The sequence below is a fragment of the Malaclemys terrapin genome, chromosome 11 (assembly GCF_027887155.1).
Source record: "Malaclemys terrapin pileata isolate rMalTer1 chromosome 11, rMalTer1.hap1, whole genome shotgun sequence".
In the NCBI taxonomy this organism is placed as follows: domain Eukaryota; kingdom Metazoa; phylum Chordata; order Testudines; family Emydidae; genus Malaclemys; species Malaclemys terrapin.
The window spans coordinates 17448324-17470053 of record NC_071515.1 but is presented as its reverse complement, the minus strand read 5'-3'; the positions used below and the strand labels follow the sequence as shown (position 1 = coordinate 17470053).

Below are 21730 nucleotides of genomic sequence, written 5' to 3'. Positions count from 1 at the left end.
ATCCGTCAGGGAAGCTGACCGTGCAGAGAGTGAAACAGAAAATGTCTTTTACAAAAGCCCTCCCGCGTTAATGATGTAAAGGTGGGAGCTGAAACAAAGGCAGCAGTTCCCTTTCGCGTGGGATTTTTAAGCTGATGGCATGTGTGAAAAGACTTTGTTTCCCTGGGCTGGAGCTGCAGCCCCGGGGAGCCGGGGATCAGCAGCGTTGGGGGCACCAGCCCCAGCCCTAGCCCTGAAGGGGGCTGGCCGGGGCTTGTGCAGCTGTGGAACGATTGAAACAGCGCGGTCACGTGAGTCATTTCAAATCGCAACACGCCGGGCAGCGCCTATCCGCGCCGAGCCTGGGCCCGCCGGCGGCCGCTCATGCCGCACCGCAAAGGGACAGGCGCCTTTTAAGGGGGGAGAATCTGTTTTACATTTACAGACGGAAACCCATCCCGCTGCATTGCCCAGGTTCCCGGGGGCAGGGCGTCCCGAGCCTCCCGTGGGTGAAAGCCCTGCGCAGGCCTCCCCCCCCGGGGCTGAAGATGTAGGCGCGGCGCTGCACGTGAGCGGGTAAGTGAGGGGTGTTACTTGGGGAGCCCCCTGAGTGCCTGGGGCTGCAGCCGGCGGAGATCTGGCGACACAGGCAAGGAAACCCCTTCTCAGCCCCCCCCCCCCAACTCCCTACTCGCTCGGGCTCAGAGAGCGACTGAAACCCCGAGAGCAGTGCTTCTCAAACTTTTGTACTAGTGACCCCTTCCACACAGCAAGCCTCTGAGTGTGACCCCCCCCACCTTATAAACTAAAAATATTTTTTTATATATTTAACACCATTATAAATGCTGGATGCAAAGCGGGGTTTGGGGTGGAGGCTGACAGCTCGCGACCCCCCCATGTAATAACCTCATGACCCCCTGTGTGAAAACCCCTGCCTTGAACAATCTCCGCTCAGGCTAGTTCCCCGTTGTCTGGGGGTCTGCAGGGTTGCAACGTAAAGATGTTTCAGAGTAGCAGCCGTGTTAGTCTGAAGCCGCAAAAAGGAGGAGTACACCTCTACCCCGATATAACACTGTCCTCGGGAGCCAAAAAATCTTACCGCGTTATAGGTGAAACCGCGTTATATCGAACTTGTTTTGATCCGCTGGAGTGCGCAGCCCCCCCCCACCCCAGAGCACTGCTTTACCGCGTTATATCCGAATTTGTGTTATATCAGGTTGTGTTATATCGGGGTAGATGTGTACTTGTGGCACCTTGGAGACTAACACATTTATTTGAGCATAAACTTTCGTGGGCATCCGATGAAGTGGGTTTTAGCCCACAAAAGCTTATGCTCAAATAAATGTGTTAGTCTCTAAGGTGCCACAAGTATTCCTGTTCCTTTAACATAAAGAGAAACACAGTGTGAAGCAAAGGATTTGAAAGTCAGCAGCGCCTGCTGTGCTGGATTGCTGGGGGGAGAAGGAGGTGTCTGTGAAACTCTCTGGTGTTGTCGTCCCCCGCATGTCCCCTTTGTAAATTGCAAACATCCAAAGCTGGGGGAGGGGTTAATGCTGTGATCCAGAGTCCTCCTGAGGGCAGCTCCCGGCAGGTTAAGGGTTGGAGAGATCTTGATAGGACTGGAAGGGACCTCGAGAGGTCAGCTAGGCCAGTCCGCTGCACTCGTGGCAGGACTGAATATTATCTAAGTCAGGGGAGGGCAAACTATGGCCCACGGGCCGGATGTGGCCCGTCAGGATGGGATTGCCAGCCCCATGGCCCAGTGGGGCTAAGGCAGGCTCCCTGCCTGCCCTGGCCCTGTGCTGCTCCCAGCAGCAGATGGCACCATGTCCTTGCAGCCTCTGGGGGGGGAGGGGGGAGGGGAGGCAGAGGGCTCCACACGCTGCCCTCGTCTGCAGGCACTGCCCCATGCAGCTCCCATTGGCCGGGAACGAGGAACCGCAGCCAATGGGAGCTTTGGGTTTGGTACCCGCAGGTGAGGGCAGCGCGAGACAGAGCCGCGTGTCCCAACCCCAGGAGCCACTGCCAGACATGCTGGCCACTTCTGTGAGCGGCATGGGGCCAGGGCAGGCAGGGAGCCTGCCTTAGCCCCCCTGCGTGCTGCTGCTACCCCGGAGCCGCTCGAGCTAAGCGGTGCTGGGCCGGAGCCTGCACCCCAACCCCTCCTGCACCCCACACCCTTACCCCCTGCCCTGAGTCCCCTAGCCCCTTGCCCAAGCCCCCTCCTGCACCCAACCTCCTGCCCTGAGCCCCCTCCCACACTCTGCACCCCTCCTGCACCCCAATCCCTTGCCCTGGGCCCCTCCCACACCCCGCAATCCCTCCCACACCCCAACCCCCTGTCCCAGCCCTACATACAATTTCCCCACCCGGATGTGGCCCTCGGGCCAAAAAGTTTGCCCACCCCTGATCTAGACCATCCCTGACCAGATGTTTGTCTAACCTGCTCTTAAAAATCTCCAATGATGGAAATTCTACAACCTCTCTAGGCAATTTATTCCAGTGCGTAACCACCCTGAAAATCAGGAACCTCCCTTGCTGCAATTTAAGCCCCTTGCTTCTTGTCCTATCCTCAGAGTTTAAAAAGAACAATTCTCCTCCTCCTCCTTGTAACAGCCTTTCATGTACTTGAAAACTGTTACCATGTCCCCTCTCAGTCTTCTCTTTTCCAGACTAAACAAACCCAGTTTTTTCAATCTTCCCTCATAGGTCATGTTTTCTACACCTTTAATCATTGCTTTTCTCTGGACTTTCTCCAATTTCTCCACATCTTTCTTGAAATGTGGCGCCCAGAACTGGACACAATACTCCAGTTGAGGCCTAATCAGCGCGGAGTAGAGCGGAAGAATTACTTCTTGTGTCTTGCTTACAACGCTCCTGCTAATACATCCCAGAATGATGTTCGCTCTTTTTGCAACAGCGTTACACTGTTGACTCATAGTGGACCACAAGCTAAATATGACCCCCAGATCCTTTTCCTAGGAAAGCATACTGCGGTAGTCATTTCCTGTTTTGTATAGATTCAGAGGTCTTGATTATCTATCTATCTAGATAATCATCTAGCACTTACATAGATCAAGATCTCTCAAAAATATGTATATTTTGGGGCTTCTAACTCCATTTTTGTGCCTCTGTCTGGGGCTCCCATTATGCTCCAGAATTAACTGTGGCAGGGTTAGCACAATTCAAGGACCCAGTTTAAACACAGCCGCCAACTCTGGAAACCTCTCCCTGTGACCAGCCCGGTCCCACTGACATCACAGCTGGTTGTAGGATCAGACCTGTAGTTTGCGCCCCTGCAGACTGTAAAGTGGAACTCAGTCTTAACCGAGTTTCCTGATGCAGCTGATTCTGACAGCAGAGATGGGTGGCTAGGCATTGATCCTGTGAGTAGATGTAAACGTGGGGACCCTGGTACCAGAACAGAGCCCCACTGGGCTTGTGTGACCTGGGGAAATGAGTGGTCACTTTACCTTGAATGGTTCCTTACAATATGTGCTATCTACTTATGCTAAACAATCTGTCCACCTTGCATTTAGCGGTGACACTCGGAGTACGGGCTTGTCTACACTTACATTTTATAGCGCTCTAACTTACTGGCTCGGGGGTGTGAAAAATCACCCCCCTGAGCCCAGCAAGTTTGAGCGCTTTAAAGCGCTAGTGTGGACAGGCTCAGAGTGCTGGAAGCCGCCTCCCAGCGCCCGGAGCTCATCCCTTCGTGGAGGTGGATTGCCAGGAGCGCTGGGAGAGCTCGCACATGACCACACTCACACTTCAAAGCGCTGCCACGGGAGCGTTCCCACGGCAGCACTTTGAAGTTTCTAGTGTAGACATAGCCTTCACCGTTCCCAGACCTGAAGAAGAGCTCCATAGCTGGAAAGCTTGTCTCTTTCACTAACAGAAATTGATCCAATAAAAGATATTCCCTCACCCACCTTGTCTCTCTGGCATGAAATCTGTTAATTAACATGTTTGAAAGCATCTCCCATTTTTCTAGCCCATTGGTTTAAATGGGTCTCTGAGAAGGTCCTGAGGGGGGGTTGCCTCTGGGATGGTTTGTTTGTTTATATATATATAGTTTAGTGTTCACCAGTTTCTTTCATACAGTTCTGCCCTGGTGTTGGGGCTGCTACTGGCTGGGAGGCTGGAACGGCTCTGCTAGAAACCTCTGCAAGTTCCACTGGGAAAACTGAGTCCATGCAGGTTAGTGCACTTTGTGGTGGTTTTTTGGGGAGAGGGATCTCCTGATCTCACATGGTGAATGGAAATCAGCATGATCCCTTTCAGTGCAATGGGAGGTACCAGGTGGCTCATTTACTGTGGGGCAGGTTGGGGGCCCTGGCCCACCATCACCCCAACAAACTAGGTTTTGTAAACATTCCAGATCATCAAGATGAATGGGTGGAGGGAAACCTGGCCTTTGCTGTTTGATGCTGGAGAAAGTGATTTGCAAGGCTGGGTTGATGGAGCCGGAGTGCATATTGAGGCTCTCTGCAATTGACTCCCCTGGAAACCTGTCTTTATAGGACAGGAAAACTCCATCAAGATCCACACATGAAGACTGGATTTTGTATTACACTTGCAGCGATTTTGGTGTCCATTCTCACTGTCTGGGAAAGGCAACATTAGTTATAGGACATGGGGATGTGTAGGCTGTAGGGAAAAAGAGCTGATCTGGTGTTTTGGGCTCAGAACTGTTCGCTTGGGAGGGGATAAAGATGGAGAAGCATTTCCCCTTTGTGGCGAGTTTCCCTACAACTGCAGCCTTTATTTTCTGAAAATATACAAGCAGTAACTCACTTCGCTCTCTTGCTCCCTCTCTTGCTCGCTCGCGCTGTCTCTCTCTCTCTCAGGGCTCTTCAACCATGGCGTCTCAGGAGGCGGTGGATACATCTTTTTTCTCCCTAAGTGGTGTTAGAGAACGGATGAGGGAGAAGAAAAATGGTGCTTTAAAGACTGCAAAGCTGAACGCTTCCCTTGTATCAAAAATCAAAACAAAAATAATAAGTGAGTGTCTGTTGTTGTATTATGAAAGCACTTCAGGGCTCATATCAAGATCAGGGTCCCACTGTGCTAGGTGCTGTACATGCAAGTAGTAAGAGAGAGTCCTTGCCCCAAGAACTTAGTCTAAATCTGAAAGAAAGTATTACCCCCATTTTATCGTTGGGGAAACTGAGGCACATAGTGGCTAAGTTACTTGCTCAAGATCACTGAGGAAGTCTGTGGTGGAGCTGGGAATTGAACTCCGATGCCCTAGCTCCTAGTCCAGTGGCTTAACCACAAGACCACAATTGAAGAAGGCTAGGTTGGATTAAAAAAAACTGCCAGGTTTAGAGGGCAAGTGAAGGCAGCTGTAAAAAATAAAATTAACAAATGGAATTAAGGGGAAGTTGATAGTAATCAGTATAAATCAGAAGTTAGGAATTGTAGAAAAATGATAAGGGACACAAAGAGAACTCGATAGCCCTCAGAGTTAAGGACAATAAGGAGGAGGGGATTTTTTTTTTTTTTTTTTTTAATATATGAGGAACAAAAAGAATCTTAACAATGGTATTGGTCCATTACTAGATGGAAATGGTAGAATTATCAGTAATAATGCAGACCCATGCTGTGATTCATGCAGGCAGCGGGGCCTTGGCTGGTGTAGATTTATTCTGGTAGCAGGAATAGGAGAGATTTAATGTAATATCTTACTTTTATTTTGCCTGTAGACAACTCTTCCATAGTTAAGGTCTCCTTAAAACGCAATAATAAAGCTCTGGCACTGGCCCTCAGCGCCGAGAAGGCGACTAGCCAGAGGCTCGTCTTCGAGAAGATGTTACTGCAGAAAGAAGTGGAGCAATGTCACTTCCAGAATGCGACGCTTCGGCAGAGACTCTATTTTCTGGTACCGTGCTAACGCTTGAACTTTGTGGTTGTGGGGCAGTCCCAATCCGTGCCACCACCTCCGTAGAGCCTAGCCAGGAAGAAAAAGAATGTAACTTAATTTTTGCTATCAAAACATTTCAGAATTTACTAAGCTATTTTCTTTTAAATCTTTTTTAAAAAAAAACAATCCAAACTTAGTATTGAACCTGGGTCCCATTCTCCCTAGCAACTGTGCAGGGAGACAGTTACAACTCCGCCCTCTTGTGACGTAGACTAAGCCTACCTGTGTGTCTGAACTGAGATACAACCCTGAACAGAGCCGAGTGATGACCCGGTACAGGCACAGTGAGATGGTGTTAGGTCATGTCTATACTGCAAGTGCGAACTGTGCGTTGATGGTGTTGTAACTGCATCCTGGATATGGTGGTTTAATAGTTCAGGTGGGCCCTTCATTGTCTTCAGTAGTCCCCGGTCGAGATGCTATCTCAAAGGAAGATACTAGTTCCTGGGGGCTTGTCTATACAGGGAAATTGCCAGGGGATAATAATTCTGGTATAGCTGTGCTGGTCAATTGCCCCATGTAGTCACGACATGCAAACTGTCCAGGCTTTCCAGGCGGCTAAGCTCTACTCAGGTGCTTGCACCATGCCATCACCTTGGTATCCGCACCCCTTCCAGCAGTGCAGCATTTCCCAAATCTTCAGGGCAACCAAACCCATTCCCTCCCCCCACCTCTTCTATCCCACCATATATTGTCAAAGGCCTACCCATAATATGAGCATTTTAATTAAACGATGATACTCCTCCCTCTCTTTTTCTCATATGCTCTGAGCAGTGAAATAGCGAAGTGTTGCTATTTAAACTATAACCTGTTGGCACCCTCTGAAATTAATGGGGCTGTTTACCCCTCTCAGAGCTGTTGTTCCGGGCAGCCCAGGCTCCCTGCAACCTCAGGCATGCTTTGCTGCGTCGGTTTGCAATTGGATCGCATTTTATAGCTTTTCATTGTAACCAATGTAGCCTGAGACTTATTACTGGTGTGTAATTGCTGGGAGCTTTAGTGTCTCATAGCATGCCCTTGTTTCCCCCGTCGGGCTGAGTGGCACTGCTCTCTGCTCCCAGTATTAGCTTCTCTTCAGCTGTGTCTAGAGAAATTTTAAATTCCAGTCTTGTAAAACATGACTTTTCTGATACAGAATAAAACCCTCAAACAACTGGAAGCATTTCTGAATGGTAACCTGCTGACGGCCATTAAGATGAGCAGACCTTCCGAGGTAGGTGGTGGGGCTCCGAGTACTCGTGTGTTTGGGAAGGAGTGAAATATCTGTGGCTCCTGTCCAAGGACTGCTCCTCGTGTCGTCGTCTGGAAACGTTACCTGCTTACTCTACACAGTACCTTGGTTTTAGCTATATGTTAATATCAGTGACCAAATTAAAGGGTCAGGTTGTAGGCAGTAGCTCCTGTTGGCCTTGAGGTAGACTTTTTTTCCTTCGGATGAATTAGCTCAGCTGAACTCGTTTAACTCTATTTGAAATTGCCAATTAACACCAATGTGGGCACAGCCCAATACCTCTAGCTCAATTTTAGCAGATGAGTTACAGCCCGAAGGTCTCTGAGGCCTGGTCTACACCTAAAAATTAGATTGACCTAGCTACATTACTCAGGGCTGTGAAACATGTCATGCCCTGTGTGATGTAGTTAGGTCAACCTAACCCCCCATTGTAGACCCAACTAGGTTGATGGATTAACTCCTTTCGCTGATGTAGGTGTCTAGGCTACAACTGCAGCACCATAGTTATGCTGCTGTTGTGTAGACGTACCCTGAGCTAAGACCTTGTCTAAACGTACAAATTGGATCTCTACCGGCATAGTTAAAGTGGTCCAAGCTCCTCTAGCGTGGATGCAGTTATACCTGCATAGCCTATTCCCATGCAGAAAGGGGAGTAAGCTACACTAGTATAAGGTGCCTTTATACTGGTATAACTGTGTCCACACTAGCTTGTTGTAGTTTCACTCTGTCGGTAAAATATCACACACACACACACCCTAAACGACGTAGTTACACTGGTGCAAAATCTGTATGTAGACCAAGCCCATGTATATATCTAACACCTTTCCAGGTTTGGCACCCTGGGGGAAGGCTGGCCATACTCTACCCAGGCTTCAAGCTCTGCCAAGAATCCCAGAGGGGCTGGTTGTTTGCTAAAGAAATCTACCTCTTTACAGAAGGGACCATCTTTTGGTCTGTGTTTGTAGAGTGCCTAGCACAGTGGGGTCCTGGTTCATGACTGGGGCTCCAAGGTGCTATGGTAATACAAATAGTTATGGCAATATTTCCCAGGTAGAAATTTGAAATGTCATCATTAGGTTTCAGAGTCGACACCCCACTGAGTTGAACAGGAATGATTCACAGACCCCTGGGAGCTGCTACAGACTCAGTGAGATCATATTGCGTCTCTTCATACTGGGAAGATAAACTTCCCAGTTATAAGGGCTAGAGACTTTCTCACCTGAGAGAGGCTAGTGCAGCCTCCCAGCACCGTCTCATTCCTGGCTTGTTCTGTTTTACTTTTGGAGGGGGCAATTTTGTATGAGGGTCTTTAAAACAATTTTTATATATAATATATATATAAAATAAAAATCCCAGTATTACCATTTTCAATGGCCAAATGCTCAAAAGGATCTATGTACTATATAAAGTGGCAGTGTGTAATTTCCAACAGGTTGGCATCCAAAAAAATCCCTTCCATAAAACCAAGATCAGAACTTGTGTCGTTCCTACACAGTACAGTGTGTTGGTTTATTACAGAAACCTTAACAGACCATGCCATTTTCCCACACTCTAGTACCGTTCAGGTTCTCTGCTGTTATCTGAGGGACAGAACAACACCATCGTTGAGGGCAGCTGGACTGATGATCTCACAGATGCACATCTTGGGGTCTCTCCACTTGCTAGGTAAGCCTGAAAATGTTCAAACGAGGCTAAGATCATGTGTGTAACTTTAAACATGTCAGTTCAATAGGATGTCCACGTGCTTCACGCTATATACGTTTCAGTGCTTTGCTTGATTGGGACCTAGGTTTGTAAAGCACCATGTATCTCTGCAGTGTTATATTATTAATCATAATAATGCCTATTTCTTGTGTGGTGCTTTTCATCAGTAGGTCTCAAAGCACTCTTACAACGATCAGTATCATTATCCCCATTTTACAGATGGGGAAACTGAGGCACAGAGTGAGTAAGTGACTTGCCCAAGGTCACCCTGCAGGCCAGTGGCAGAGCTGAGAATAGAGTCCAGGTCACCTGAGTCCCAGTTTAGTGCTGTCTCCACTAACCCCCTCTGCCTCTCTATGCTTAAGAGTAAATGCTTAGCCGTAACCCACGCATGGCTACAATTTAGCTGTGTGTTTTGGGAAATGCCGTTGCAAATGTGATCTGTTCTTGAAACAGTTTATCTGAAAATCTGTTTCTTCCTTGTCATGTCCCAAGTTCAGGTCCTGGTATAGCCCCAGCACACTATCGTTCAAACCTGTGTCCTGGATGGCCCTGCTTCCATCTCCCTTCAGATTTTGTTTCCTCCCACAGAGGCTGTGCCCCAAGAGACACATGCTTTCCCACCTATGTGAAATGACTGCTCAGCAGGGATCAAATCTGGCCACGCTGGCACACGTTCCTCTTTGCTTCGGCACTGTAACCATTCAGGAAAGCGCTTCGGCACATCCTTACCGTGACGGACATGCTGAAGTGCTGTCCCAGGTCGGGGTGGATTTTGGTGCTGTCCTGAAGCAAGGCCTGGAGACGTGTGATCTGCTCCGTTACCGCTTTTCCTTTGATCGCCTCTCTTTGCGCTGCAGAATGACAGCGATGCCGATGAGGGTCCCAGTGTGTGAAGTAGATGACGGGGAGAGACGCCGAGGCGGTAGCTCTGCAGGCATGCAGACGTTCCCACTAGGGCTCCAGACATCCGTTCCAGAGCAGCCGGGTAAAAGCACAACCACCACCTCATCTCGGCTCGTGGAGGAGCCGTTAGCAAGCTGGGAGAAAAACGGGCAGAGGTCGAGCGAAGGAGCTGAACTGAAACCTGCCTTTCTTGACTCTCATCTGATTTTTGGAGGTAAATTCCATCTTTGTCTGTTCTCCTAGGACAACTGTCGGTGTGCTTCAGTGCAGTACAGACAGAACAGATGTGCATTTAACTCGTCCGCTTGGACGCTGTGGCTGTATTGGTGTCGTGGGAATACTAATGATATTGCTGGAACAAAGCTGGGGCTGTCTAGGGCACTGTGGTGGTTGCTGTGCTACAAACCAGGAACACCCCTGAACATCATGGCTACGGTAGAGATTGAGCTCTCCTAGGACTTTCAGTAGCAATTGCTACAGTGTGGAAGTGCTTAGAGAGAGAAGTATGGGCCCATACTTTGGGATCCAACCATTTTGTGCCAAAGACTCCCACGACACGCAGATAAGCCATTCTGATTCTAGTTCACGTACATTCCAGCCAGTTTATGCCCATACAAACCACGAGAACTTTGCCTGGTGCTGAAGAGTTGAATCTCTCTCGTCGGTGTTGTTCATGGTTTCGTCTTACTGATGTGTTATTTTTAAATGCTTCTGATTGGGTGACATGTGCTTTGTTACCATTCAAGGGTCTTGTTCTACCATAGGCTGGACCAACTGTGTACGGTGGTGACACACAAAGGGTACGGCTGCCCTGCAGTCGAGAGGCGCAGCTACACCGTGTGAGATGGACACGCGGTAGCTTTGCTCAAACTAGCAGTGATGCCGCAGCGGCGTGGGTAGTGGCCTGGGCTAGTTCCCCGAGTACATACCCAGGGCCCGGGCAGGATTGTACTTGGGTGGGTAGTGTGTCAGGTCTGAGTGCAGTGTAGACATACCCTTAGTTAACATGTGTAGCAATATTTTCCAGCAACTGACCTTTCGCCTGATGGCTGAATTGCCTTGGATAATGAATCCTGGTTCCCTCTCCCCCCCCAGTATGTGTGTACAGCGCCTAGCACAGTGGGGTTCTGGTCCATGCGCTACTACAATATAAATAATAAAATTTTCTGATTTGGATTTTGAACCTCCCGAAATACCCGATGTGTTGGGGTCTGGGATTGTGCTTTGGACCATTCTCCTGTTTTGAGGAGAGCTAAATAAGCATCTCTGCAGCACAGACAATTTGTTGATTCTCCACTAGAAAAGCACAAAGAGATGCCACCGTCTGTCCTGTGGGGTCCGTGGTAATGTGAGAGTCACAGATAAGAGTTGATGAGATTTTCTGGTGCTGCAGAAGGTGATTTGTTGTCTGCCACGTTGACTTTAGGATGATATGTAGATATATATATAATTTTTTTTTTTTTCATTGTAGAATCCTCGTCATGTACCCCACAAAGTTCTGAAAGTTTCCCAGTATCTACTCTGGCTAATAATCTTCCTCTGCCTCAATGTGAGAAGATTACAAGACCATGTAGTGATAGTGTGGTACACCTGCATGGACACATAACTGAAAGGAAGAAACGTGTCACTGTCTTTATGACGAGCACTCCATCTTCTGCCATGGACGTACCCCTAGATATCAGCTCAAATCGTGCGTCGAACTGGAGCGTTGGTGGGGACAGCTGTGCCAGGAAAACAAGCATGCCGGTCAAATTGAACTCTCTCGATCTCTTGGATTTGCCTTCGGAGCCCGATAGCGATCCTAAACCAGAATCCCCAAATAAAGGGCTTCCCCGTGACCTGCTGCAGCCTGAAGAGACTCTGTGCGCTGCTGAAGTGGATCATAACTTCAGCCGAGTTGCTGAGTTTATTACATTAGAAGCCAAAAGTCAAAGTAACGGCCAAGCCAAAGCTGCTGAAACTACAGTTGTCAAAAAGGTCAGCAAAGGCAAAAAGAAAAGAGATGCACTTAAAATTCAGCCTAAAAGTACTTCGGACGTACTTCGTGAAGAAGAGAGCCCCCCGAGTTCTAAAGAGGTATCCAAGGCTAAAGGTTTGAGCGGGAGCAAATCGGAAGCACACAAGCCCACGTGGCAGACTCCCGGGGATGCTTTGGAAGAGGTGCCGTTACAGACGAGCAGCGGCTGTGCTGCGGGACAGAGTGATAAAGCCAAAGATTGCAGAAGAACGCAGGTGTTGAATGTAGGGCAGTCGAAGAAGGTGGAAAAAAAGGTCTTGTTACCGCAAGAAAGAAATCGAGAGTCTTTTGCTGAGAGACTGAGTAGTATGGAGAGCCAGTTCCAAAGTCCACACTCTGCCTCGTTAAGTCATAAAGCTCCATTAAGCCGTGGTGGTCCTCAAAGTCCCCCGCGCTTGGAAAAACAGGGCTCCAGCATACCAGCTTTGCAGCAGGATTTGCTGGGTGCGAACGTGAAATGTACAAAACCAAAAGCAACCAGGAAGACCATTAGAATCAGCAAAGCAGATGACCGTAGTGAGGAGAATGTGCAAAGCAGTTCCAAAATGCCAGAGGCCAAAACAGGCAAAGCTGAATGCCAGGCTAAAAAAGGGCAGACGAGCAAGAGAAAAACGAGCAAAGAGGGCAAATGTAACCCTCAGAGAAGTGAAGCAGAGACTTCTGGTCCGTGTGCAGATGTGCAAAGTGTAGATAAAAGCAACGATAAGGATTCATCAAGTAATACTAAACCTAGCAGGAAAACGTACACTGTGTCTCCTTCCGACCTTACAGGGAGCTCAATTCCTGTCCTGCCAGGTTTAAAGAGGGGTGAAATCACCCGCTCTGAGCGTGTTCCTGAGAGCAAAACTAACAAGATCCAAAAGGCTCAGAGAACCTCAGCTGTTCAGAGCAATAAAAAACAGTGTTACAGCCCCATAGAGGTGCTGGACAGAGTCGCCAACAATACGAACGCCGTAAAGGAAGGGGCCGATTCCAGATCTAAGACTAAGAGAAAAACCTATGTTGTTGACCCTCCAGAGGCTCACCCTGAGAGCAGAGAGAGTTTCGCTTCTCAGACTAGAGGCGTAGCCGATTCTGCCTTCAGTCAGGCTGATCCAGTGGAACAGAATTTTCTGCCTGTTACCGTTTTCAAAACGGAGCCAGATTCCTACCTGGAGGCACTGATCAGTGAGCCAGGCGGGACGAATTCCACGGTGGGAAATCCAGGCCTTATCGATTTCTCCTCTGAAGCCCGTTCTGAAGCTTTGGCCTTCAACCCCTGCAGCAAAAGTCTCCCACGCTTGGAGCCCCCGACTGCTGCAGACCACAGAATTGCAGGAAAAGCCTCCGCTCTGCCAAAGAGCTCTGCGATCGTTAAAGAAAATTACATCGAGCAAACGTCGGGAGGCAGTTGTGGGCGGAAGAAAGCAAAGGCCAGTTCAAAAGACCCTTGCCAAAGCGCAGCGTCGCCAGGAAGTGGTAAGTGGCGGGGGTAGAGGGAGAGAAAAGGGATTGTTGTGAATGATTAGCATATTGACTGTATAAGGGAAAGGTGGAAGTGATTATATTGTAGAACAATAAATGCTCTGATCATTACTATTTAAAACACAGATTCTGTATGAATCTTGGGCATTTTTGTTGCCCTCCACCATCTGAATGTTAACTGGAGAAAAAGAAAAGTTCTACTAAGTTGGGGCCTGATTCAAAGCCTGTTGAATTCCTTGTGAGACTTTCCATTCAGCAGGTTGTGAATCCGGCCACTAGCCCTTACCACGCCTCGATTTGGCTTCAGTGACTTGGGATTTCATTTATATTTTTGCCAGAATCTCTGGATGCTGTTTTGGTTGCGGGCAGGGAAAGGCTGAGGACCACTGCTGCAGGGGTTTGTTTCTCTTGCCTCTGCTGTTGTGCCTCTTCATCTAGACTGTCTGGCAAGATGTTGATCACTGTCCGATAACATCTGAGCCCACACCTCACCGTGCTTGCAAACTGCAGTAAACTGAGCTGCTCAAGGAATTCTTGGAAAACTTGTCTGTGCTTTCTGGGCACAAGAGGGAGGAATGTGGGATGGGTGCCGAGAACCAGCAGCTTTTGAGTTGTGCTAGCCTGTGTCCACACTGCAGAAATGGTTGGGTTAGCAGCTGACGGGTTGCACTCGCTGGAGCGTTGGCCAGCCCACTCGAGTTAAAAGCACCAGCGCACTTGAGTTCAGGGTTTTTGTGTGTGGAGGGGACTCAAGTTAAGGGCGTCGTTTGAGTTATAATTTGAGTTGGTTTTGCAGTGAAGACAAGACCCGAGAGAGAGACTAGAGATGGGATGTTTGAAGAGAACTCAGCATTGGCTAACTCCCCGCCTGTGGAAGTCAATCACAGTGGAGTTAAACCAGTGCTGAGCACTTTTAGAACTCCCCCTCAATCGGCTTGAGATGTGAGCCCCTTCAACCCAATAGGCCCTCAGAAAAACCCACATTTTATCCAGGCCGTGGCTTCATCCTTAATGCTAGCCCTTTGCAGAGCAATCTGTGCTCGTGGGAACTCCACTTGTTCTCCGTGCTTTGTTGGGAAAGCAGCAGGACACCAGCTTTGCTGGAGAGACGTTTAAACGTTTCTCCAACCTGGGGGAAAATGCTCCAACAACTTACTGCACTTGCTTCCTGTTCTGACCCTAGTAGGGTTCTCCATGCTCTGGGTCGGTGGAACTATCAGGAGTTAATGGAAGCAAAGAACAAAGTCTTGGTAATATGGGGTCTTTGTAGATTCTTCCAGAGTTAACCCAAGGGTTTAGCATTTCTGTGCCTCTCATAGAGTCGGTCTGAAGCTCATGTGCCCCTGTGAACACACACAGGATGGATCCAGCTGCTTAGACTCACGGGTATGCTGTGCGGCCTTTAAGGCAAACCCTGCACTGAGAGTGATTCAATGTTGCTACAGAGTTTTTATTTCCATGTCTCATGCGTTAAAATAAGAGAGGCATAATTTTGTACAGAAATACACACAAACTCTGAGCCAGAGGCTGCCGACATACTTACTTGATAAGGGATCCTGCATCTCCATTCATCTGGTTCATTCTGAAATGCTCCCGTTCCTCTCATCCAGACAACGTGAACTCCACGGGGGTAGATGGATCCTAGGGTTCAATTTTAGCTCCCCATCAGCTTTCTCCCAGTCTCTTGCATTAGAGGGCGTAAGGCATCTGAAGAAAGGCAAAATGTAATAGGCCCAGTAGCTTAATTATGGCTAATGGGGCCACATGCAGGTTTTCAATAGATGCTGCAGTTACATCCGGGTTCCATAGTTAGCTCTGGAATTCTCCCAGCTACGCAACCTCGATCATACTTCCTTAGCTCTTACCCACCTGCTGTGTCTTTTAGATCGTCCCTGCCCCAAAGAACGTACTGTCAATAACTTTTTGTACGTACAATACAGCCCTGCTGCTGACTGGGGCTTGCTGGCCCTACTGCAATGAAAAATTACCATTATGCATGATAAAAAAACTGGCTTTTGAACAATAATCCTGGTTTTGGACCAAAGGAGGTGGAGAAACCTCCCAACCTCCCAAACAGTCTCCTGTGTTTGGGGGTGAAGAGAAAGGTACCAGCTGCAACTTTCAGAGGACTCTGGTTGGACATTACTCATTCTCTTCTCCACTCGCAGGTGATGTCTCAGGGTGGATTTAAATGGGCTTTGTCAGGGAATTGGCAATATTTTGAATAAATCCTTTCAAACGTCCCTGTCTTTACAGAGAACAAAGCCCTGCAAGATCTGACCAATGCCAGCTTTCAGTCATCCATCAGTTCAGACGAGTCTTCGGCACGTCCGACCAGACGGAGGCTGGACCCGGCTTGCTATGCAGAACCGAAACTCAATAGGTCAGTATTTCTAACCCCCCAGCGCGCCTCCCCTGCACACCTGTGTTCTTGTTGAAATGGGCTTTTCCTGTGTGCCAGCTGCCCCTACTGCTTGTCCTGCCCTCCCCAGTCAGGTGGCTAGATCTAGTCCCTTCCCTACCTTCATCCAAATCCTCCTAAAACAGCCTTTTGCCTACAATAAGTGACGGGGGTACCAACAGAACAAAACCACTTGGCTCCATAAAATAGGTATGTGCCTTAGGCCCTGGTCTGCCTAGACAGACCCTTACACCTGTTGTTGTCTCTCTGAAGTCAGTGGGAACTTGCTGAGTTGAGAATCTACCTGCGTGATCCCTTTGCAGGATCAGGCCCTTCCTGAGCAATTGTATGTTCTGTATCTGTTTGTGGCATCCACTTGTATCGTGTTGAATTTAGGCCACAATCCTGCCTTGGGATCAGTTAGCACAGATACTTGCGTGGAGTTCTGTAGACTTACTGTCCAAGAGCTGATGTCTAGCACAACCCTTTGCTAGTTTATTACTCACCATTATTGTTTAATTGCTGAAATTTAAATTGCAACCCTAAACAAACCCACCCCTGCAAGTAAGAAATCTCTAAACTGTAATAGTAAGTAGGTGGAGGGATAGTAGAAAATAAAATTCCGTTTCCTAGCTATACAAGGAATAGGAACAGAAAGCAACATTTGTACTTCACTGTATTCTGAGACATCCAAAGCAGTTTTGTATATGTATATTAAAGATATTACAACAAGTACCATTGATTCAGTCAAGTTCTCATGACGGGTGCATTGTTTTTCCAGTAAGCAGAATATCTGAGTAGTTACAAAACAGTGGATGATTTCTCTAAAGATGCTCTAAAAACTCAGTGCATCAATCTCTCCAGCATAGGGGCATTTTCTCATTGCGAGGGTCTCTCTGTTTTGCATATCACCAGCTATCTTCAGGCCTTGTCTGCACTTGAAAGCTGTACTGCTTTTAACCATACCGGTATAGCCATAGACTTACCGCAGGAAGTGCAAGGCTTGAAACCCGGTGACCGAGCCATGCCCTAGCACTGGGGAAGCGGACAACCTCGCAAATGAAGCAGCGAGGCATCTAATACTATCTAAGAACTAAATAAAACAAGTCAAACTAACCTAACTACTAAAATTACAGCTACTAATTACACTAAAGACTGGATTAAAAACTACTAAGAGAAGGATTACATGAGCAATGAGGGGGTCCAGGAAACGTCCCAGGTGGTAATAAGGAACTGAAGGGGAGCGGGGTCGGCAGGGCCCTTTATATCGGCGCTATAAGCACGCGGCACCAGAGGGCTGGAGCCAACCCAACGGATACCACTAAGGGGGAAAATTCCAGCAACTGTGCTCAGGGTGTGCTCACATCTATGTTGGAATGGACATTTGCAAGCACTGGAAGAAGACCCTTCCCTAGTGTGAACATATTTTATATCCATATAAAGAACCTTTATACTAGTATGTCTGTTTTCCTTTTGAAGGAGGAATAAGGTTACACCAGTAAAAATCCAAGGTGATTTATACTGGTATAACTATATTATGGTAAAAAAATAAAAAAAAATCATGCCTCTAATGGAATAGTTATATGGGTAAAACTTGCAAGTTTAGAACAGGCCTAAGTTTGATTAGCACTTTAATTATTTGTATTATGATAGTTGGTTAATAATATTTAACCCTTTTTATTCTGCAGCAAATTGAGGCGTGGTGACCCCTTTACAAACACACAGTTCCTGCATTCCCCTGTCTATAAAACCAAAAGGAAGAAAATGACAAAAGAAAAGGAAAAATCCAAGAGGATCAAACAGGAAGAAAAATGTCTTCATGAATGATCCACTGCAACAGACATAAATTGTCTGTTTTCAAAATGATTAGTAAATATTTTTATTTTTCTGTAGCTAAAAATCGTCAAATATAACCCAGCATCATGCCCTGAATCCGTTTGTCTTGTACTTTTGCTGGGACAGTTTGAACTTGCTAGAGAACTTAGAAGGGTGTTTGCATAATGTATTTATTTTATTTTTATAGTGGAACGCTAAATAAAGACCGACCATTTTACCTTCTAAAATTCACATTCATGGTCTCCTTTTTGTAGCCGGGGCCAGATGAGACAGTGCCTTATGGCCTTTGCACAAGCTAGACATACACCTGGGTCTTCCAATTCTCTGCTACCTGCACTGGAGCCGTTCCAGGGTGGGGATGGGGCAATGGAGAAAGGTGATGGACCAGGGGAGATGTGGACAGGTTGTTCGGATGCCCCTGCAATTACACATCCCAGTAGGGGCTGTAGTTCGTGATGGGAGTAAGTTCTATTTAGATGGTCAACGAGCATTGGGCCAGATTTGGTCCAACTCCACAGCTTGTCAGTCTTGCTTTCTGGGAAGGTTTCCTGTACGTTTAGAATCCAGTGTTTTGTCATAAAATCACAGAAATGTAGGACTGTAAGGGACCTCGAGAGGTCATCAAATCCAGCCCACTGGAAGGAGCCACTTGGAAGGAGTTCTGCACTTGTGCAATAATAAGTAAAAGAACTATCCGGGTAAAGCACTGCAGCATCCCTTAAAGGCGATGAATTTCCATTGACTTCCATGGGAGTTGGATCAGGCCTTTCATACATCCAATGTTGCTGTATGTCTGATATATATGGGGATTTTTTTTTAACCATCAAACCCTTCCTTGTCCTTGAGTCCTCCTTGGGTAAGTCAATGCTCTGCTGCTTTATTGACTCAAACACTAGCTGGGAAACTCTCCCTGTCTTTAAGGCCTGGGCTACACTGGGGAGGGATCGATCTAAGATATGCAACTTCAGCTACGAGAATAGCGTAGCTGAAGTCGATGTATCTTAGATTGACTTAGAATCACTTACTTCGCGTCCTCGTGGCGCGGGATTGACAGCCACCGCTCCCCCATCGACTCCGCTTCCGCCTCTCGCCGTGGTGGAGTTCCAGAGTTGACAGCAGAGCGATCGGGGATAGATTTATCACGTCTACACTAGATATGATAAATCGATCCCTGATAGATCGATCACTACCTGCCGATCTGGCGGGTAGTGTAGATGTACCCTAAGAATGGGGTGTTAAGAGCAGAGGAGTTAGCGCTAATGTTAAACGACGTGGGTCTGAGTTAACTGCTTACAAAAAAAACACACCAAAAACCAAAGGCCACCAGCTTTTAGCAAGTCAGCAGACTAAACTGGGCCCAATTCGCCTCTTCCGTACACGGTTCCTTATCACACTGAAGTCAGTGGCGTTATTCCAATGCAAACATGGGCCCAGTCCAATATGTGTAACTGCGACCAACAAACTTTGTACTTGTTAGTCTTACATTTACACTCCACTGTCTGCTCTATAATGGACAGTCACAAACAACACTCCAGAAGGGAAGAAATAGCTTAAATATAAGGAAAAATAAGTTCAAATGGACTCTGTTAATAGTGCTTCAATGTCATTGCAACACTCACTACAGTCCCTGTGCAGATCGAGGGCTACGGGCTGAGTAGGATGTCAGCATCTAGAAAAGCCAGTTTGCAGCTCTCCAGCAAAACTACCTCCCAGATTGAGGTCATGTGACTCCCTAAAACCTTTGAGCAGATCTGGGCAAAATACAGGACAAGAACAAACCAAAAATTCTGTCCGAAGTAAATCAACCCCCTGGCTGTTAATAGTCAATCTGGTAAAATCACTGCATGTGACCTTGTGGTGGGGGATGAATTTAAATAGTATGGCTTTATATTTTAAAAATAGCAACTTTTCTTCTGTCTTTGGAAGGCACACTGTAAGAGGCACTAATCTCTAGTGTCATTCTCTTCCTCCTCATAGTATTCTGTGCTACTAAAGTGTTTTTCCAAAGGTATTGCTCTGATTACTGCCCATTGCCTATCACTGGCTGTGGAAAGCAGTCACAGATTTTGGACAATACAGCCTTGAGGGAATCTCATTCAGACCCACCACACAGTTTCACTTTGCCCAGTAGACAATATAAAGTGTGATGGCCCTTGAGTTTCCTGGTTTCTCAGGGCTTGTCTTCACTGCAGAGTTAACCTGAGCTCTGTCTCAGGTGTTGTCTACACACAAAAACCTCTGACTTGAGTGTGGGTGGTGGTGGTGCTTTCAACCTGGGCTAGCTGACCTGCCCTGGGTGACAGGCTAAAGCCAGAGTTTTGCCTACAGTTGGGTGCGTAACCCACACATATTGCAGTGAGACTCCAGGTTCAACCACTCCAATATGGCTAAACCTACAGTGCCTTCCCATAATTCCCCATGTGCCCAGAAGGACAGACAAGTTCTCCCATAATTCACTGGGCAGGAATCCTACAGCAGCTCAGTTTCCTGCAGCGCTAAGAATCATGGGATGTCCCCCAGAAGTCCTAGCAACACAGAGGGGATTGCAGCACCAGTGAGCGTGCAGTAACTCAGGTAGAGCTTTGCAATGTGGCTGCTAGCCCCAGGCTACCTCTGCAGCGAAGCCATGCCCTCAGTGGTAATGGCCCCTGGGCTAGTCTGCTGGGCTTTGGGGAACCGGTGCTGCTGGGTTTGACCTTCCTGTCTTCTGCAGGAGCCCCAACAGGGGTTTCAGTACCTTGGGCTGGGTTTTCAGAAGAGCTGAGCACCACCAAATCTGATGGAGGACAGAGGAGAGCTGTGAGTGTTTGGCCCGCTCTGCTATGGCCTCACCTTATGTGGCAGTAGTAGGGGGCCCACTTTCTCCCATCTCCAGCATTCTGTGGAGAGCTGCAGGGGTCACTGCTTCTCCCCTGCATGAGTGGCTGCAGGGACTCCCAGTGCTTACCACTGTTGCCGAGGTATAGCTGGGGGAGTGGCTGGGCTTGCTACACAGAGCCCCCTTGCTTGGGTGGTGGTGGTGAGGGGTCCTTACAGCAGAGGGTTTGACGTTAACACCCTGTTGTGATGCCTGGGGCAGTTCACCCCTTTCAGCTGTTGGCTCAGGCTGTCTGCAGACTCAGGCTGTCTGCAGACTCAGGCAGATATTACTGCATCAGTCACATTTGGGCCACGTTTTCAAGGTTTTTATCATAATCAAAGAGGATAATTTTTTTAAATGAAATGAGGAGAGGCTGAGGGAACTGGGATTGTTTAGTCTCCAGAAGAGAAGAATGAGGGGGGATTTGATAGCAGCCTTCAACTACCTGAAGGGGGGTTCCAAAGAGGATGGAGCTCGGCTGTTCTCAGTGGTGGCAGATGACAGAACAAGGAGCAATGGTCTCAAGTTGCAGTGGGGGAGGTCCAGGTTGGATATCAGGAAAAGCTATTTCACTAGGAGGGTGGTGAAACACTGGAATGCGTTACCTAGGGAGGTGGTGGAGTCTCCTTCCTTGGAGGTTTTTAAGGCCCGGCTTGACAAAGCCCTGGCTGGGATGATTTAGCTGGGAATTGGTCCTGCTTTGAGCAGGGGGTTGGACTAGATGACCTCTTGAGGTCCCTTCCAACTCTGATATTCTATGATTCTATGATTCTAAGATTCCGTGCTCATCACATGACTCCAGGAGCTGAGGCCCTAGGCACGGGCATTGTAGTGTCTAGACATTAACACTACCAGGACTCTATAAAGTGTATTTGATTTCTTGTCCTCCTCTTATTGTGAGTTGCTTGTCACTGCACGGTGGAGCTGCTAGGAGCGTTCCTAGTATTGGTGTTTATCTAGGTAGGCTGTTGAACTTGATCTTTGTGTGACCCTCCCACTTGCGGCAGGGGGCTGCTAATGTATCACTCAGTCATGAACCAGGTGGCATGACAATTCTGATTTAAACATTTTCCAGTGTTTCTCTTGCAATGGTTTAGTGTGGATGTAGTGAGCAGCCCCGCAATAACAGTTACACAAGTTGAAATGAACCCAGCTCTCTAACGCACTTTGGGAATAGGCTGTGCACTCCTAGAACAGGCCCTAGATACACTTAACTAGCAGCTCAGAGAGCCATGTTTCAAATGAGTGCACTCCATAATGTCAATGCTGCTCTCTAGATTAACCTGGACTACGCTACTAGCTGGTCAAATTTAGGATTGAGCCTCCCACTGCCTGTATTAAATTATTTCACTTTCTTAACCAGCTCTTTGAGCATCTGTTTGGCTGGCTTCTGAGCCTGTTAG

At 47.8% G+C, this 21730-nt stretch overlaps 2 protein-coding genes across 2 annotated transcripts in view; one reads left to right on the top strand and one right to left on the bottom strand.

The window, feature by feature from the left end:
* The window catches only part of C11H2orf80 (chromosome 11 C2orf80 homolog), a 29643-nt gene extending 23882 nt beyond the window's left edge, over positions 1-5761 (bottom strand). Inside the window, exons 1-2 of the mRNA XM_054044667.1 lie at positions 5674-5761; positions 4780-4883 (exon numbers count right to left, since the gene is read on the bottom strand). The gene's annotated coding sequence lies outside the window, so the exon portion shown is untranslated. The remainder of the gene's footprint in view (positions 1-4779; positions 4884-5673) is intronic.
* LOC128845724 (shugoshin 2-like) lies at positions 343-17688 on the top strand. The gene is made up of 10 exons (XM_054044666.1): positions 343-555; positions 4087-4182; positions 4833-4986; positions 5691-5866; positions 7044-7121; positions 8695-8804; positions 9704-9963; positions 11221-13224; positions 15487-15613; positions 17320-17688. Exons 2-10 carry the CDS (start codon positions 4177-4179, stop codon positions 17456-17458), a joined length of 3054 nt encoding a protein of 1017 aa, XP_053900641.1. The 5' UTR covers positions 343-555; positions 4087-4176; the 3' UTR covers positions 17459-17688.
* The last annotated feature ends 4042 nt before the right edge of the window (positions 17689-21730 follow it).

What these genes read in the sequence shown, in the direction of transcription:
- LOC128845724 (XM_054044666.1), top strand. An exon ending in AATCAAAACAAAAATAATAA is followed by an intron (nt 4,987 to 5,690) that starts GTGAGTGTCTGT and finishes TTTTGCCTGTAG; the next exon opens with ACAACTCTTCCATAGTTAAG. An exon ending in GCAGAACCGAAACTCAATAG is followed by an intron (nt 15,614 to 17,319) that starts GTCAGTATTTCT and finishes TTTATTCTGCAG; the next exon opens with CAAATTGAGGCGTGGTGACC.